This window comes from Drosophila kikkawai, chromosome 2R (assembly GCF_030179895.1).
Source record: "Drosophila kikkawai strain 14028-0561.14 chromosome 2R, DkikHiC1v2, whole genome shotgun sequence".
In the NCBI taxonomy this organism is placed as follows: domain Eukaryota; kingdom Metazoa; phylum Arthropoda; class Insecta; order Diptera; family Drosophilidae; genus Drosophila; species Drosophila kikkawai.
The window spans coordinates 18,363,741-18,382,554 of NC_091729.1; the positions used below are offsets into that span (position 1 = coordinate 18,363,741).

At 40.9% G+C, this 18,814-nt stretch overlaps 1 protein-coding gene across 18 annotated transcripts in view; it reads left to right on the forward strand.

Annotated features, from left to right (window-relative positions):
• sm (heterogeneous nuclear ribonucleoprotein L) overlaps positions 1-18,814 on the forward strand; it is a 114,593-nt gene that overhangs the window by 55,211 nt on the left and 40,568 nt on the right. For 11 of the 18 annotated variants that reach the window (XM_070284685.1, XM_070284670.1, XM_070284675.1 and 8 more), the window contains 2 exons: positions 10,994-11,176; positions 11,241-11,319. In XM_070284685.1, the coding sequence (XP_070140786.1) occupies positions 10,994-11,176; positions 11,241-11,319 (262 nt within the window). The remainder of the gene's footprint in view (positions 1-10,993; positions 11,177-11,240; positions 11,320-18,814) is intronic. The other 7 variants (XM_070284686.1, XM_070284672.1, XM_070284676.1 and 4 more) reach the window with 1 other exon arrangement.

Below are 18,814 nucleotides of genomic sequence, written 5' to 3' on the forward strand. Positions count from 1 at the left end.
TTTTTTGAGATTTTCCAGCCTGTCAAATGTCAAGAGTCAAGGCAATTCCAATTGGGGGATGGCCCAACCCCTTTGGCCATTTCTTTCCGGCCAGGCTAGTCAAGTTGGCAGTCATTTTGACATGCCCACATTCGTCATCAAATGGCGAATTGCTGCTCACTCTTCTCATTTGTCCAAGCGGCTCAGAATGGCATGTTTGCTTAGAGAGAAGCCACCCCAACCACCCATTTCTCGTCATGCATCCTTGCAGCCGTCCTCCTCAGCCCCTGACATGTTTCAATAACTAACTGTCCATATTGGTTCATTCAATTAATGTCAATAGGGTGCTGCATTTATGCACGAGTGTGTGTGTTCGAGTGCGCCAGTGTATCTGTGTGCCGGCTCGCTTCCATTTATCCTTGAGCCAGTTGGCAATGGGTCCTGCTAATTGCACAAAATGCTGCTAATACCCAATCGTTAATGAGACGAGCTGTAATTATATTTCCCCTTTGCTTGGATCCAGATTGAAAATTACCAATCGACTTGGCATTATCCATTTGTGCATGAGAGAGATTTCTGAAGATTGAATACAAGGATTCAGAGATTATGGCTATGAGGGGTTTAGGATTATTGATATTATTGTCATTGGAAGTTAAATGATATAAAAACTTGGAAATAGTATTCTGAGGGTATATAAAATATAAATATCTTCTGAAAAGTAGAGTTACCTTTTTCGTAATTTCTATAAATTATTTGCAGCCTTAGGTAGTGCCTCCTAAATCTTGTTTCTACCATTCAAGTTAACCATTATCCTTTGTGCTCGCACTTTAAATGCAAATAAGAGCCTCAGGAATCGCGTAATTCCGAATGCATATCCTTTGGGAATTCTCTGCCATTTGCTGCCTTGCACCCGCATATTTCATTAGCCCATTCGTCTTTCCTTTTTGTAATTTGTGGGCTTTCAGCAATTAAAGGCGAATTGTAATGCCGTATATATATATATTTATATGTAGAAGCTGCCTGGGGCACATTCATTACACCTTTACGCGTGGGATAAATCCGCTATCCTTGGCTTGCCAGCTGAAAATTGTTGCATACTTCTGCGGCTTTTGCCACTTGATGCCACGTTGCCGTTGAAACTCGGTAAGAGGCAGGACAAAGGATGAGGGCAAGGCAGCTGCTGCCACTTTGGCCCACTCTGCCACGCCCCGCCGCCTTCCATGTTCCTTGAGGAATCCCCGCCCACATGCGCGGCCCACTCAATTAACGCAACTCTCGTCGGATGCGTATATGTGTATGGGTGTGTATGTGTGTTTGCTTGTATTTGTCTTAACAACTCTTGCATACAACCTAAATGGCTCGGGTCCTGGAACCGGGCTCCTGAATCCTGAATCCGGCTTCCTTTTCGCTTGCTTTTTTCCTGGCATAATTACTTTGACTCGACTTTTACGACCTTTCTATGAATTACTCAAGAAGTGTTGGGAGCACGTCGCTTGTGTGGCTGCCATTCCGCACCACCCAACCACCCCCCAAATTCCCACCCACAATCCACTCGCAGTTTATCCTTTTTTACTGCCAGCCGCCATCCCTGTTGGCTTCGTTCTTCGTGTCTGCCTGTCGTTCGTTTTATTTATTTCTTTTACTCGTGTTTGCCTGCTAATTTCTCCTTGACTGCCCCCGCCAGTAATCCGCAGGACGCGGGGGCCCGGAGTTATTGCCACAATTGCATAAGGTGCAGGTGGAAAAAAAAGAAGTGGATAAAAGTGTACTTAGCCAGGGTTGCCGAGTCTTACTAAGTTTGAAAGCAAATGCTGGTTTTAAAACGGAAAATACCTGAAAAAGAAGGATACTACTTTCTGAAAATCTTTTATTAGGGTTAAGGATTAGCAATATTTAATTGGAAAATATTTTTTTTATAAGCAAACTTATCAAAGTATATAATTAATTTTCCATAGCTTAGATTTATTTAAAAAAATCATCAATTCTTCTCTATTTGAACGTAGATAAAGCTAAAAAATATCCTTTATACATGTAATATCATCAAAATGCCCTAACGAATTCTTTCCAAAATGGTTCTAATTAAATATATATGTCCTTTTATACCTTTCTCTGTTTATCTATTATTAAATCTCGGTCATGTCTTTATGGTGCTGTAACTTTTTTCAATTTTGGGCTTTAATACAAAGATAAGACGTTATAAAACCAGTATTTTCAATTTCTTTTGAGCACTTTGCTTTGGCTTTGACTTTGGCCAAACTTTTTCCCATTTCCCTTCGAGTCCTTTGCCATCTTTTCCAATCCCCTTTTTTTTAATTTCCTCTGCAATCCTTTGCAACCCTGACACAGTTACCACAACCCACCCGCCACTTTCATTTCTTCTAATGCAACATTTTGCTGTACACATACACACCAAGGATACCAAGGATACAATGAGGGACAGGGAGATAGCTATGGCTGGACGAGCATTATCTGCGTTAGCTTTTTAGCCTAACGACCAACACCTACGCGATGTTCGCAGCATCTTCATCGGTTTGCCCAGGCTTTTCCCCGGGCTTTTCACTGCCACTTTCCACCCCCCATTGTTGAACGGAATTTATGCGTTCAGCTGCTGCTGCTGCTGCTGCTACAGCTCACTAACGATACTTTTCCATCCACTCCGGCTGCCTTGGCTAACTGTTGTTGCCATTACGTTTATAATTGTCTTGTGCAACTTCTGGCGCGCAGTCCACGTGGATTCCGTCCGGAAAAGCCACCCGAAAACAGCCCGAGAAGCACCTGGTGCCGCCCAAGTCGTTACATAGCCCCTGCATCCCGGATGGACTTGCCTCCATCTCCGTGTTAACGGGTTGTTTTCTCGTCTTTCCTTCTCTCTCTCTCTTTCTCTGGTCTCTCTTCTGCCACTTTCAGGCTCATTGGCTAACTGTTGATTTTGTTGCGGCATTGCTCCTGCTGCCACTTTTCATCCGCCCCGTTGTACAGCAATTGCGACACACATTTTCGCCTGGCTTCGCCCACTTCCACCTCCTGGGTTTTGCTTTTTCCTTTCGCCTTGTTTACATTTTCATGCTCGAATTGGCTCTTGTGCTTTGGTAATTTCCCAGCATTGTCTTCGTCCTTTGGCTGTTGGCTCTTGGCTGTTGCTTCGTTGCCCGCTCTCCACTCACTTGTATTTTATTTTATTTTTTTTTTTCTTCTTTTGGGCGTTAGCCTGGTGGCCAACTTCAAACACACACATTAAGCGGGCTGCGTCTTTGGACTTTTGTTTGCCACTGACAGGAGCTGGCCCCCGGTAACCTTCTACCACCGGAACCCCAACCGCTCCCAGGATCTCCCTGCTGCTGTCCCCGGCTCTCCTGCTGCTTCCGCTTCCTCCTCCGCTTTCATCGCTGCCTTTGTGCCACATAAATTTGCTTTAAAATGTATCTCCTCTGCCTGCCTTTGTGTCCCCTGGAGCTGCCCGCTCCTTTCATGTTTAGCTTTTGTTGCTCACTGTGTGTGTGTGTCGTGCTTTGTTTTCTGCTTATTTTCAATTTGAACATTTTAATGTTTGTGGTCATAAAAATCTTTTTATTGGTTGTAAAACCGAAACTGAAGAGCTGAGCGAGCGCCTGCCCAGCACGCTCGCTGGCAGGCAGAGGGTGCTTGAAAAAAATTAGCAGCCTCTTTCTTGCCTTGGCAATGGCCACTTAAGCACCGCGTTAAGGTGCGATAAGAGTAAGCACCGAATTTGTCAGGAGAGAGAAATCGAGCCCCGAATTGTTTGCCAGCCTCCAGACTTTAAACAGATAACAGCCTGGCCATAACTTGGTAATTGAAACACAAAAGAATGGTCAAAATAAGAGCTGGTCCCCTTTTAATTTTCTTTGCTTACACAACATAAAATGCATTCTAAATTATTTTCTAATTTATTTTAATTGGAGAAATAAACTCAAGTTTCCAATAGGAAGCAAAAAATATAAATATTCTGCTCTACCTCGAGTAAATTCTGCAAAAATACTGCAGAGATTCTTTGAATTTAATCTTTGCTTTCCATTAGAAAGTTTCAAAGAAAAATACAAAGATCCACTTCCTCTTAGAGTTTCCCAGTATTAGTTTCCTCCACTGCAGCACAACGCAATTTCCATTTATCAAGGCTACAAATAAATTAAAATGGGTGAAATTTCCGTTCAAGTTTCCTCTTTAAAGTTAAGGAATCTCCGAAATTCCTGCATTCCTCTGGGGGTGGTGATCTTTGACAATTTTCGGTTCTCAGTTTGCAGCCATTAGCATAGCACTTAATTGAGGTATCCAGTGGCTCTTCTCGATGGCCCTCGAAAACAACTTCAGAGCAGAGTTTTCCAAGAGTTTCCCGTTTTGGGCCCGGGCCTCAATTAAATGTTAATGGCAATATTTTATTGCTGACACTCCCCCTTCTGTTTAGTATCTTCATCTTTGACTCATTTACATTTTGCTCACTTTTCCAACCGCCGGAAGTGTCTCAACATCTCGGCTTTTCTCTTTCTGCTTCACATTTTTCACGTTGCATGCTCCGCTCGGTCACTTTCACACACAAATTTTCCAATTTGCTTTTCGCTTTTAGCTTTTTTCTATTTCCATTTTCCACCCAACACTGGCAGAGTCTCAGGCGAAGACGACTCCCCCTTCAGGCACGTCAGCTTTTCCATCCAAATGTATGCATATTTTATGCCTCTGCGATTTTTCAATTTTGATAATTTGTATTATGCTAATTTGTTGGGAGAGGGGCTTGTGTGCACACGCGAATGGAAATGAGAACGGAATAGAAATGGAAATGGGAATGGAAATCGAAATGATAGCAAAATATTTGTAAACAATTTTGCCGCTGATGTGACACGTCGTCATTGCACTGTGATTTGTGTGTGTTTGCCCTCGGTCAAAAGCCCTAGATCGGATGGCTTTTCAGCATAAATTTACAATGTCATTTGTTTGGGATTATTTAAAATCTACAAAGTATATATAGATAACATACAGGGCCCGGCAGTATGATAATTGCTAGTCAATTCCGACAACTCTATCCGCAAATATTTGCAGTAAAATAGATTTCGCGGCTAACAAATAATCAGAAAAATCCAAGTTGGTATTTATTTTGCTTTTGCCTGGATTTAATTTCCTTTGTTTTCATTCTCTTCTGCTTTACTTTCGACTCTAACAAATCCTCAAAGTCTTGCCTTCAAAGGAAATGCTCAAAAAACAAGAGGAACGAATCGTAAAAACCCGTCTTTCCAGTTGTTAAAACTTACTTGCCTGTCAAGGGCCGCGATTCTCCTTGTTTTTTTTTGTGCTTTTCTTTTTGTTTTTGCCTCGCTTTTTGCTAACAACTAACGGCACTTGGCAAAGGGGCAGGAGATGCAGTTGGCCAAGAGGCACCCATCCCCTATCCCCTTGGCCCTGCTGAGCGACCTTCCCCGGGCAGCTGCAGCCAGAAAGTGTTGCAAATGACTGGAAACCGGTTTTAATGGGCTTTGGACGGGTTCGGGTTCGGGTACGAGTTCTGTTTGGGTTTTCGGCTTGGGCCTTTTTGCCCCAAAGAAATGGGTCAATAAGAAATTCAAATGCTAAAAAAAAAACAGCAACAACATCAAGCGAAAAACTTGTTGAATTTTTTGCGGTTATCCGTTGGGGAGAATGAGACCAAAACAGGGAACTGCAAGGCGAATGAACTCCAATTCGAGTTTGTTAGTTCTTCTCTTATTTTTTTTCGCGTTTGGTTCAATGACTTCCAGTTTCTTGAGCAAACCATAACAATTGATCTCGAAATCCTGGGCAAAGAAAAGTTTGAAAAGAGAATCTTAAAGGCTTAATTTTGGGTTTTTTTTTGTATATCTTTTGGTTTTATTTTATAGATTATCTTGGACTTTGTAAAGTCAGCGTGAAGCATCGATAAATTGAATTAAGTTTTAGAAAAGAATTAAAATTAGTATACTTATATAAATATTCTTAAAAATATCTTACTTACTTCCATTATCCTACCTTTTGTTTTAACAAAAAAAACACATTAAAAAGATATTAAAATATTTATCTCCAAAACGTTCTTTAATGTGTTTTCTATTAATTTGATATAGAACCTGGAAAGAGTATCAAAACCCATACATTCAGCTTATCTTTCCCACTTTTATTGCTTTTGGTTCCGTTTCAAGGAATTTCAGGACAATGCTTTCATTGTTTTTATCCTCGATTTCCAACTGCTAAATTGTAAGCCTCATAAAAGTGAGAAAATCAAAGGACAAAAGCTGACCGACCGACCACAAAATGGATTGATATCTCGCAACTAAGCACACATTATTATTAATATTTAATGCGATTTCCTTGCAATGTCCCTTCAGCCGGCATTATGGCTGTGTCCTTTGTGGGGAGGCCAAGTGATATGGATGGAACAGGACGTTGATGGACCTGCGGAAAGCCGCTTAAAATGTTTGCCCGGTATACTTCCTCCGTTGGCTTTCCTCCTCTCTCTCTCTCTTTTTTTTGTTTGTGTTTTTATTTCATTTTTTTTTTTTTTCTGCTGGCATTGCGCTGATTTAATATTTAGCACGCCTGGACAATCAGCCCCCTTGGCAGACTCTCCCTTCGCTGCCTTGCAACCCCTGCGGCATGACGCCTTAGTAAAATTTTAATGCGCTTTTGATGATGGCCATAAAACGGCAAAACAAAATGCATGGCAGTGGGCAGGGGGTGGTGGGCGTGGCGTGGCCCGTGCATGCGAATCTCTGCTCTAGATAAAATATTAATTTATTTTTCCCGCGCTCTACTCGGCTGTCCTTTCTGCCGCCACGTCCAACGTCCTGTTCTTTTGGGGTTCCTGCCGGCAGTCGTCGAACAAGTTATAGTGCGCATAAAATTTTACGTATGTATCGCCGCCGTCCTGGCAAGCTCAGCTCTTATTTTTAAATAACTGTTTCAGGCTCCACCCCCCAATGTCCAGCCAAATATATATCCCCAGTACCAAGTATAGCTATAGCCGACGCGGCCCTCTTTTGACCTCGCCCACTGGTTTATTAATACTTTCATTTCGAGGCGGTTTATTTGTTTTTTTACTTTTTTTCTTGTATTTTTCTGTGTATTTTATTTGGTTTTGCTGCGTTTGTAGCTTGCATTTTTATTTCCCGCCTTCTTGTGGATTAGTTTTTATACCCTTGCAGGGTATTATAATTTCAGTCAGAAGTTTGCAACGCAGTGAAGGAGACGTTTCCGACCCTATAAAGTATATATATTCTTGATCAGCATCAACAGCCGAGTCGATCTAGCCATGTCCGTCTGTCCGTCTGTCCGTCTGTCCGTCTGTCTGTCTGTCTGTTTCTACGCAAACTAGTCCCTCAGTTTTAAAGCTATCTGAATGAAACTTTGCATATAGTCTTCTATATGCTCTCACTGCTATATATGTCGGAACGGGCCGGATCGGACGACTATATCATATAGCTGCCATACAAATGTTCGATATATTTGTAGAAAAAAAATTAGAACTTTGCTGTTTTTCAACATTTTTGCACCATTTTTTAGATATGGCTATTCTATATTATTTCAGAATTTTGGTAAAAATTTTATCAAAATCGGACGACTATATGATATAGCTGCCATAGGAACGGTCGAGAAATAAATAGGAAAAAAAATTATAGTTTCGTTGTTTTTCAACGTATGTTTATCTACTCTGAGATATAAGCTTTATTTATTATTCTAGAATTATGGTATAAATTTCATAAAAATCGGACAACTATATCATATAGCTGCCATATTAACCGATCGGTAGATGTAGAGAAAATGTAAAACTGGGAATGTAAAACTGTAACTGTCAAACTGTAAACATAATAAGTATAGGTAAAATGTAATGAAACTCTGTTTTGTGAGTGTTTTCTGCATTTAAATCTATAATATAAACATCGAAACCAATCTGCAAGGGTATACAAACTTCGGCGTGCCGAAGTTAGCTTCCTTTCTTGTTTAATTTCAAACAGCTCGTGAAATGTTGAACTTTTTTATTTGCTTGCCATCAGACTTGCTCAGTATTAGCTTGTACTCTGATTTCTCAAAAATATAAAATGAATTTTTGGCGCTCTCAAAGATTAGAGAATTCTGAAAGCAAAATTAATATTTTGAGAATTTTTTAAGCTCACGACAGATTAAATATAAATATCATTTCTTATTAGAAGGTTTTTTATGGAATAAAGAAACTTGTTTAATAACTTAAATGTATATCATTAAATTCTTTTACAACTTTGGAAACCAATCCATAATATTTTAAATGTATAAATATCTTCAAAAGCTAAAATAAAAATGTAAAATGAAATTTAAAATTAGCTCATTCTTATTGCAAATACTTATTGCAAGCTCAGGAAATGCAAACATGTCCAGTTAATTCTCACAGAGCTCTGTTCAATTTATCAGTCGAAGGCCCTCGAGGGTTGACACTTTCCCCGAACGTTGGTGATTCCCCTAGGAGCTGCTCTAATCAGCTCCCATCACTCAGCTGCCCACTCCTTCCTCGTCTCTGGAGCACCATTCGCATTCACCTAATGGACTCGAATTACCGGCAAACAATGAGTGGGCAGCGCCCTGAATATCCTTTCCTTTCATATGCCCAAATGGCCATCAGAGGAGAGCAAAGAGGAAAGAGTGACAGAGTGGGAGCAAGTGCTGGAGCACGCGCCTCATTTATTCAATAAGCTGATCTCATAAACAGGAGTAATTTTTCCCGACCCTTCCTCCCGTCGCCTTTTCCGGCTGGCTGGCCAGTCCTGTCAGGATGCGATGCACGACGCTTGACGCTCTCTTGACTTGCTCGATGATTGCGCTATTTACAATAATTGCAGACATTTTGTGCGCCATCGAGCGACAGTCGCCGAGTTTCCTGCCTTTCCTCTTGTCCCTCCGTTGACTTTTCCCCATTTGCGACGCTTGTCCTCCTGCAGGACCTCTGGCAAATCGCATTAAATGCAGCTCTCTCTCTCTCCCAACGAATTGTAAAATGTCATTCCAGGATGGTAAGGGAAGAACGTATTTTCAGTGCTGTTCTTGCTTGCTCTCTCTTCCTTTTTTTTTAAATTCTACTTTACTTCCTTTTTAGCAGCTCACACTTTCCGTCCACTTCCTCTTCACACTTCGCTTTTCCTGCATTTCCATGGACAGAATGCACAACTATAAAGCGCACTGTGCTCACAAAAACTAATTAGAAAACTTTTGCGGTTGATAGTGACAAGGAGAAGGGAGAGGCTTCGGGGAAAGTGTTAAGTGTGTGCGAACTGTGCAGAAAAAATGAACAAAAAATTATGTATATACAGATATATATAAAGAGAGAGAGACACAAGCAGGAAGTGGAGGAAGCTGGCAGCTGCATTAATAATTAAGTAATAGTACGCACACAATGGCTATCAGTTACATGATAGGGCGAAAGGGGATGATGATCTTTTGCTGGAAAGCAAATACAAATTTGACATAAATTTCAGATGGATATCTGCAAGGAAAATTTGTTCAAGAATATTTTTAAAATTATTTGTAGAGGGAAATCTGTGGAAAATTGAAGTTATATTTGGGTCTTAAACTAGGCTATAGAGTTATAGAGTAATTTAGACTTACAAAAAACGTATATTTTAAATGAATTAATAACCAATTAATTATTAAGAAATCTTCCAAAGTCTTGAGCATAAAAAACCCCATTATTGAGCCTCCCGCGCAACACTTAAAATTCTTAACGACCAAAAGTCATTCATCCCTCATTCGAAAGTTCTGTTCGCTCCACCCAAAAAATTTGCCACTGTGATATTTGCATAGGCCATAGAAAATTTGATGGAATTTCGTCTAATCAAGTGACTACCCTTGGCCTGCCTTCTCCTCCTCCTCCTTCTACCCCAAGTCTAATGCAAATCAATGTTAAAAGTTTTCAACAAGATTCAAAATTTCATGAGCCAGAGGACTTATCGATGAATTTCATGAATAACAAAATATTGCTGCTACCCGAAGGGAAGAGAAAGAAAAATAAAATAGGCGAAGACAAAAGCCGCTTTGGCACTTCCCCTCCTTTTTCCTCCCTCCCTAACAACAAATTGAACATTTAACCCATTACAGCCTCTAAGCAACCCCCTCTCAGCCTCCTCCGCAAGGACCTGTGAACATGAATAAATAGAAGCTACAGGCAGATATCAGGAGAAAGGGGATGAGAGAGAGGGCCGCAGCAGCGTGGTAAAGGAAAATTTGGCGGCTTAAATTTTCCATAAATTTCCATGCCAACGGCCAATGCTCATTATAATTTGCCATCAATTCCCAGACGCTTGCGAGAGAGGTATTCTTATTTCATTCTTGTTGGCCTAGACTTGACACGCCCTGGCTTTTGCTGCTCCTGGCAGGGCCAGCCAGCAGCAGCAGGCACACTCGAAACTCATTAACGTAATTTCCGAAAATTTATGAATGTTAATTGGGAAATTTCTTTGGCATAGTACAGCGGAAAGTGCTTATTAAATTATGCTAATGAGTTCTTGAGCTTCACACAGCTGACACGAAGCGAAAGCTCCTCCTCCTTCGAATGAGAAATTCCAATTATGCCAGAGACAATTGCAAACACACACAAATAAAATGGCAAGTAAACGGACTGAAATTGTCCACCACAATATAGCACAACAGCGTTGCTGGTGGTCACTTGGAAAACGAATGATTGGAAAATCATTCATTTTCAATTAACCACCTTCAGTTTTCATTTGGTTTTGATCAATTAGGGAAGCTTGGGGTTTTGCTGGGTTTGCTGTCTGTTGCACACACAAAAGGCTTACACCATAAATAAAAGGGAAACTTTGGAACTTAAATGTATTTTTTGATAGGTTTTATGTCATGTATTTATTAATTTACCAGCTTTGTTTGATTCTAATACTTTAGCTTAGTTTTAATTTTAAATTTAAGTATGTAGTGATCCCTATAACCATTGCATTGAATGCTGAAAATATTACCACTAACTTTTGTTCAGTGCATTCTCTATTCCTTTCTAATTTCTCGTTCTGTTTTCAATTATTTCCAGGATGTCTTGCACAAAATCTGTCATCCACATGGCCAAGTGCTGCGCATTGTCATATTCAAAAAGAATGGCGTTCAGGCCATGGTTGAGTTCGATAATTTAGATGCAGCCACAAGAGCGCGTGAGAATCTGAATGGAGCCGATATCTATGCTGGATGCTGCACCTTGAAAATTGACTATGCCAAGGTAAGGGAGAATGGAAGCCAACCCCTTTAAATATTGATATATAAAATCTATATGATATTTGCAGCCGGAAAAGTTAAACGTATATAAGAATGAGCCCGATACCAGCTGGGACTATACGCTGAGCACAGGTGAGATTCTACCAAGTGCGTTCAAATTTTTTACTACCTTCTTCTAAACTAGTCTATAAGCAATGCACCGAATACATCGACACTCGAGCACCCACACCCTCACACCGTCGCCCACAAACACCACACACAGACACCATTGATACTCGTACTCACACACACACTCGAAACACACACAGAGAAAGAAAAACACGGAGAGTTAATTGCTTTTTGTGTAAAACAAATATATATATATTTATAGTTGGAAAAACCTAAAGAATGCCGACGATATGTGATCCTGTTTTGTATAGAACTCCTTTGGCTTTGCAACCGTTTTTTGCTACTTGTATATCTTAGCTAGCGTTGTGAGGCGGCTGAACGTGGCGTATGCGTGATATCCTAGGCTGTGCATCATCTTAAGTTGTTTTCTTTTGTCTCAAAAAGCAACCCCTATTAACCGATTCTCGCGATCTTTAAACACATACACACACGCTGTCCACACTCGCACACACACACCAAACCCAAGACTCAGAACCCCGAAACCCAGACCAGAACTCATTATATCAAGCATTTAACGATACTCGAGAGATACTCAAGAGCTCATTAAACACACACACTCGACTGATGCCACCTGTTCGTGCCACGCCCACGCCCGGTGCCGGTGCCTGTGCCTGTGCCCCTGCCACATTTCACATGTCTCAGTGCTTATGACTGGCGACAAAGTTGCGCATTAAATGCCATTTTTAATTTGTATATTTCACTTTGAATAAAAATGAAATTAAATGCTTTTGCCCGGCTGTTCCTCGCCAGACAACCAGGCGGCGTCGTCGTCGGTGGCGGTGTCTCTGCACTGTCAACGTTTTGTCGCCGCTGCCGTCGAGTGTCGTTTGTTTGTTGTTCAGGCAATTTGCTGCTGTTGCGGCTGTTGCTGCGACTACTGCTGGAGAGAAGACGATGAGGTCGACAGACGACGGGCCACATCAAACAAAAAAAAAAAAAAAGGCCGACAGACTGAGCTGCCAGCAGATCCTGGCCGGGCCAACGCACTGCTAACGTGGCTGCCAAGTGTCAACGCTGCCACAACAGCTAGTAAAGTTGCAACAACACCAGCAGCAGCAGCATCGGACAGCTGGCAAGGGAAAACCAAGAGCAAAGGCAGAGAGGGACAAAGCCACAATAACTCAGACAGCCAGTTGTGGCAGAGAGTTTCCACGTTTTTTGCCCCTCCTCAACTTTGGCTGATCCTCTGTGCTGCATACAGCACTCATCCGCCCTGTTGTATTGCCATTTCCATTTGGAGGCCAAAAGTCTGCCGCATCCAGTCTCCAGCCTCCGTTCCCTTCTTCTGCTGCAATGTCTGCCATCAATGAATGGCAAAACTGAATGAACTTGGCGCCGCCTCCATGAGTTGTTCAGGGGGGAATGGAGATGCCGAGAGAGATGTGTTAGCTAACAACGGCAACGAACTACAGACCCATTTGCTGGCACATTACGTGGGCGTGGGCTTAGCTCTGGCAACTTGTAAATTAGGCCCGGCACTATCTTTGTGTCCGGCATAATGAACAGGCTGTGGCCACCACACACACACTGTAGTTATCAGTCGAAGGTGGGGTTCTTTCATCTAGTTTCATCTGTTAAAAGGATTGCATTTTCTCTCAGTTTGCCGGAATTAATTGATTTTTGAAAAGAACTGGACTTTAGTCACTACTATACAAATTATAATAGTAGTTTTCCGAGGCTCCCCTTTCTCGAAAGCAAATCCTTGAAATTAAAAATTTAATATATTTTATAGGCCTTTAAAACCAGAAATAGCTTAAACATTAGCGTGCAAGTCAAATTGGTTTCAGACACTAATGATACTCAAGACAGGGCTTGGTCTCTAAAATAGCCTGTAATCGTCTTGGTAGGCAGGGGGTTTATGCAATATTTAAATTACGACCGCGTCACCACAGAACCAACGAAACTGACTGACAGTTTTTCACTCACCTTTGGCTATGGGAAAAACGTACTCTCGACGACCTTTCTTCCCTCCCGGGGCTGTCGTAAAATCAATAGAATTCATTAAAATCGTAGCAAGTGACAATCCACGCCCGCAATTTAGTTTCCTCGTCGTCATTTTCGACCCGACTTGGACTTTTATATTGTCTTAACAACAATAACAAGCGCAAAGAACATCGACGTTGGGCAAAAGGAAAACAAAAAGTGAAGTGAGGCAAGTTAAATATAAAGTGGAAAATGCAAACATAATATTTGCATAAGATTTTGCGCTCAACCTCGACGCTTTTTCCCCTCGGCAGCAGCAGCTAGCTATCCCTTCCTGTGTCCGTCCGTCTCGTGGCTTTCCCTTACCTTTTTTGCCGGAGCAAAGGAGTCGTCGAGGAGGCAATCGATACAAAATGCCAGCACGTGAAATAGAACGAGGACACCGCCTTGGGTAAACAAGAGTCTCCAAAAAAGCATTCGAAATGACTGGCTCTCTGGCTGGCTGGCTGGCTGGTTGGCTGACTGCTTGGTTTGGACGACCAAAGTAGCAAAGAAGTTTTTAACAAGTTGACTTGAGTGCTCACCCACCCGTCCACCAATTCACCATCCTTTCATCCTTCCCTCTAGCTGTCAAGGAAGCTTTGCTCCTGCTGCAGTTGAAACTTCATCAACTACATACCGAAAATTTGTATTTGCATTTGCATTTGACAACCGCCACGGCTGTGCATATTTTATGGGGAGAAGTTGAGAGTACAGTTGAGCTTCCATAACAGGGACAAAATGAAAAATCTTGGTATGAAGAGAGCAAGCCAGGTCATCAAATTTCCACTGTACTAATTTTGAAAAATTAAATTAAAAACTTTCGTTCTAAGCAGGTTTACCTGTATTACCATATCCTTCGTGCACTTTATCTATGCGCGTTTTATTAATTTTCTACTCATTTCGCTGTCATCCGGCGTGGCTGCGTCTTCCGTCCGGGGTTATCCTTTTGCCTGTGGCACCTAGATGGATTCTTCCTGCTCATCAGTAGTCGCGGTGGTTCGCCTTCGTGTTGTCACGCGATGTTCTCTTTCTTGTCCTTTATTTGGCTGCAAATTGTTTTTGCTTTCTGGCTGGTTTAGCGCACTTTTGGCTCAAGGACGTTCGATTTTTTTTTTTTCTCATTTTCCACTACTGCAACTTGACAAACCTACGTGCATTTTCCAGCGATTTTTCCACCGGCTGATGCCAAGTGACAGTTTCGTTTTGCCGGTTAGTTTGTCTCCGAGTTAATTTGGTTTTGTGGCTGAGGAATAGCTCTTCTGTTGCCTGCTGGAATTGATTAGAGACACTTTTGTTACGAGAGCCGGGGAAAATTGTGCGGAAAATTGTGCAGGCAACGAATGACTGCGGATTATTTTGAAGAGATCTCCCCCATTAGTACTATACTCTACACAAAAAAATAAAAGGCGGCACACGACCACTTTCCCCCTTTCCCAAATTCGAAGCCAGTTTTGGACCTTGATTGCGTATTCAGATAACCACAAAGAACCTGGCCATAATTAACCACAGAAATGTCATGAAAAAACTTCTCCCCGGGGCTTTGGGATCTCCCCTCCCCCCCCAGAAAACGTGCACCGTAATGGCAGTCATTATTTATTTTATTTCCGAATGCACGGAAACAGCAGCAAAATAACAATCATAGAAAGTGGAACAGGGATAAGGCAGGGACTCGGTTGCTACCTTAGTTCTGGCAACAACAAAAAAATTTCAATAAAAGGCGGGACCCACAAATAAAAGCAGACAAAAGGACTGGCAAAGAAGGGAAATGCCAAATGTCATAAAAAGAAAGCCACAACGAGGGACACCCGCCACTGAAGAGCAGAGACTCCTCCGCATGGTGGCCATTAAAAAGAGCGACCCCCGCTCTTGCTGCTTGCTGCTTCCAGTTGAATAATAAAACATGACAAAACTATTTTATGTTTATGATTAAATTATGTTGGCCCCACAGAGTTGGAGTCGTCAGGTGACACCTCCTCCCTCGGAACGGAGTCCTCCAAAGCGATTGTGATTCTGCCACAACAATCGAATTAAATGCGCATAAATTATTCATACACACTGGCACTAACACGCATGCAAATCACGTTGGCAACTCCTCCGGGCTCCTTCCCAGTGATTTCAATTATGGCTGGATGGATATTCGTAGGCTCGTTCTTATTTATTTAAATTGCTATCGAAGAACTCTCGTTTTTGTTGCTTACTTTATCCTAAATCAACATGGGTGGGTGATGGTGGTGATGATGCCTCCCCCTAGGTTCTCCTTGGGTTATTTATTTTTATGACACTACGATTTCCGCAAGTGTCTGTCTGTGTTTTGTGTGTGTTGTGTGTGTGTTCGAGTCCTTCGGCCTGGCTGCCTGCTGATTATTTTCGTTTTATCTTGAGCCCAGTGCCATTCTGGACCCCCAATTTGTTTTTAGTGTCCTCCATATGCTCCCTGGTCCATGGTACATGGTCCTCCTGCAAATGTGTGTGTGTTTCACTCTATCTATATGGTGGCTTACATAAATGTGTGTGTTTCTGTGGGTGGCTGGGTGCCATTCGCTCCGCCCATCTAATACATCGTAATTATAACGGTTTACTCTTTCAGCATGGTTTATTTTATGCCAAGACTTTATGTAATCAGTGTGAATAATTTGGCCTCTGTGCCCTCGATCTGATATAGGCTTTTATTTGCCCCAAAAACCCTTCCTGACCGACTCCAACACCCCACAACCCACGTAGTGAAGCCCCCCTCACATTTATGGGCGTCATTTTATGTCTTGTCTGTGCAATTGCGTGGACCTCACTCATTTAGAACCAATTAAAATGGCTTTTATTGCCACCCACATAATGGCAACGACCAATTTTGGGGCTAAGCCATACATTTTCAGTGTCCTATTGCGATGAACTTTTTGCGGGTTGTTTTTTTTTTTTTATTTCGGTACGAGTGGCATTATCATATCGTGATTGAGTCTCGGTTTTCGTTTCGGTTTCCAGCTAATTATAAGAAAATATTTTTATAGCAAAAGCTTGATTTTGCCTTGATCTTATGAGTTCTCGTCGCCATTATCTACACTAAACTAAGACATTATCACCGCACTGAATCACCCATTTCTATATGTCACCCCCACACACAACTACTGGCATTCGCATAAACACGGCTCATAGAGAAGCTCGCTATGCTCTCTCTCTCTCTCTCTAGATACTAAATAATATCCTAGCTTAAGCCTAGCTTAGCTTAAGGGGGTTTCCTGAATTAGGAGGCAAAAAAAATCGATTTTTTTTTTATTGCTTAAATCGATAGATAAACTATCTAAGAATATACCACAAAAATTTCAGAAGCCAATTCGAAGTATTTTCGAAGATACAGAGATGAAAGCGTAGGAGCGCCGGGAAGGTTTGCAGGCGCTTGGCGAACTTTGAGGCCCGTTTTCTCACTTTTAATTTTTACGATTCTTTCGAATTGGCGGGAAAGATAACAAAAAAACTTATTGACCGATTGAAACGAATAAAGGCTTATTCTCTTTAGAATTGAATTCTCTTCTATTTGAACTAAAACGGTTGTTGAAAACCGCTTTTTATATTTTTTACAGCATGTTAAAGTCAATATTTCATTTTTCGGGATAAAATATTGACTTTAACATGCTGTAAAAAATATAAAAAGCGGTTTTCAACAACCGTTTTAGTTCAAATAGAAGAGAATTCAATTCTAAAGAGAATAAGCCTTTATTCGTTTCAATCGGTCAATAAGTTTTTTTGTTATCTTTCCCGCCAATTCGAAAGAATCGTAAAAATTAAAAGTGAGAAAACGGGCCTCAAAGTTCGCCAAGCGCCTGCAAACCTACCCGGCGCTCCTTTGCTTTCATCTCTGTATCTTCGAAAATACTTCGAATTGGCTTCTGAAATTTTTATGGTATATTCTTAGATAGTTTATCTATCGATTTAAGCAATAAAAAAAAAATCGATTTTTTTTGCCTCCTAATTCAGGAAACCCCCTTAACATACGAATACCACCTTCCTCTTATTCGATATCAACAACATATCTTTGACAACCCAAGGGGAAATCGTTAATGTCTGGGCTCTTTTGTATAGCTTTTGTATTTGTTTAAGTAATATTATGAAAAAAAAAAGTATTTACAACAATGTGCCAGTGAATAAATAAAAGTGACAACGAATCAACGTTTAGTCCTCAGTTCAGTTCAGTTCAATTTTATCCTGTCGACACAAATCTCAACCATTTGTCAAGTTCCCAGCAGCAACAACCACACCAGCAAAAAAAAAAAAAGCAAGCAACACAACAACAATCAAAACAACTACAACAACAACTATTACAACAACTACAACAACAACAACAACAACACATCAACTGCGTCTTTACTAAAACCAAAATCTGAACAATTAACCCAACAAGATCTATATATTTCATATTTGCTAAAACTACTAAAATCAACTTATAAAACCACACTTGTAAAATATGTCAACGAAAACCACTCAAAAAAAAGAAAGAGAAAGAGAAAAAGCCAAAAACAGCATACAAATAAACATTGTGTATTATAAGACAAAAAAAAAAATCACCACAACTACAACAACCACCAATACTACAATTACAACAACAGCCACATCCAGCAACCAAAAAGGTTATTACAACGATAGAGTCTTGATCGAAGTCAAAAATGCAAGAAAACAAAAAAAAAAAAAGCAAAAACTAAATCTACAAAACGCAAACATAAATTAACAAATAAACAACAATATCCACGAAGCTTCTCTCTTGCACTCCCTATCGAAGAACCAATAATAATATATATCGAGCAGAAAATGAAAGGAAAACTTGGTCGGAGGAGTCTACAACTAACTCACCACTAACAGCAAAACCTATGACTAATTGTACTCGTACCCTCTTGATTTTTTCTATGCCCATCATTGTTTTAATCATTTACCTTTTTGTTTTACAACAGTTTTCGGTTCCGATTAACAAATAACAACAACAAGAACATCAACAACAGCCAACAAACAAGCACACGGAAAAAGCTTAGAACCGTATGAGTAGCATATATACCTCTAGCATCCACTTCGTCGGTCCCAAAACTACTAGATAACTACTCGTACTACCATCTACTACTACTACTACTACTACTACTACTACCCCCGCCCACCGCCACCCACCTGCCTGCCTTGCCTGCAAAAAGCTATATCCAAAACTAATCGCCCGCCTACTACTACTAACTAAAAAGTAATATATATCTGCGTATGTATGTCCCGGGCAAACAGCAGAGATCTATATCAAATCTATCGAGAGCGAATCGAGCGATAACAAGTACTCATGTATTGCAACCCTACTAACCCAATTTTTGTTGTGTATGTGTGCGTCTCTGTGTGCGTAAATAAGTGCCAGATCAGATCAGATCAGATCAATGAATCTCGAAATAGATATCTAAATATATATATTCTACCCAAGTAAAGACAACCAGTATTCCAACCAGAACATCTACAGAATAAACAACCAACTGAATACTACTACTACTATATAACT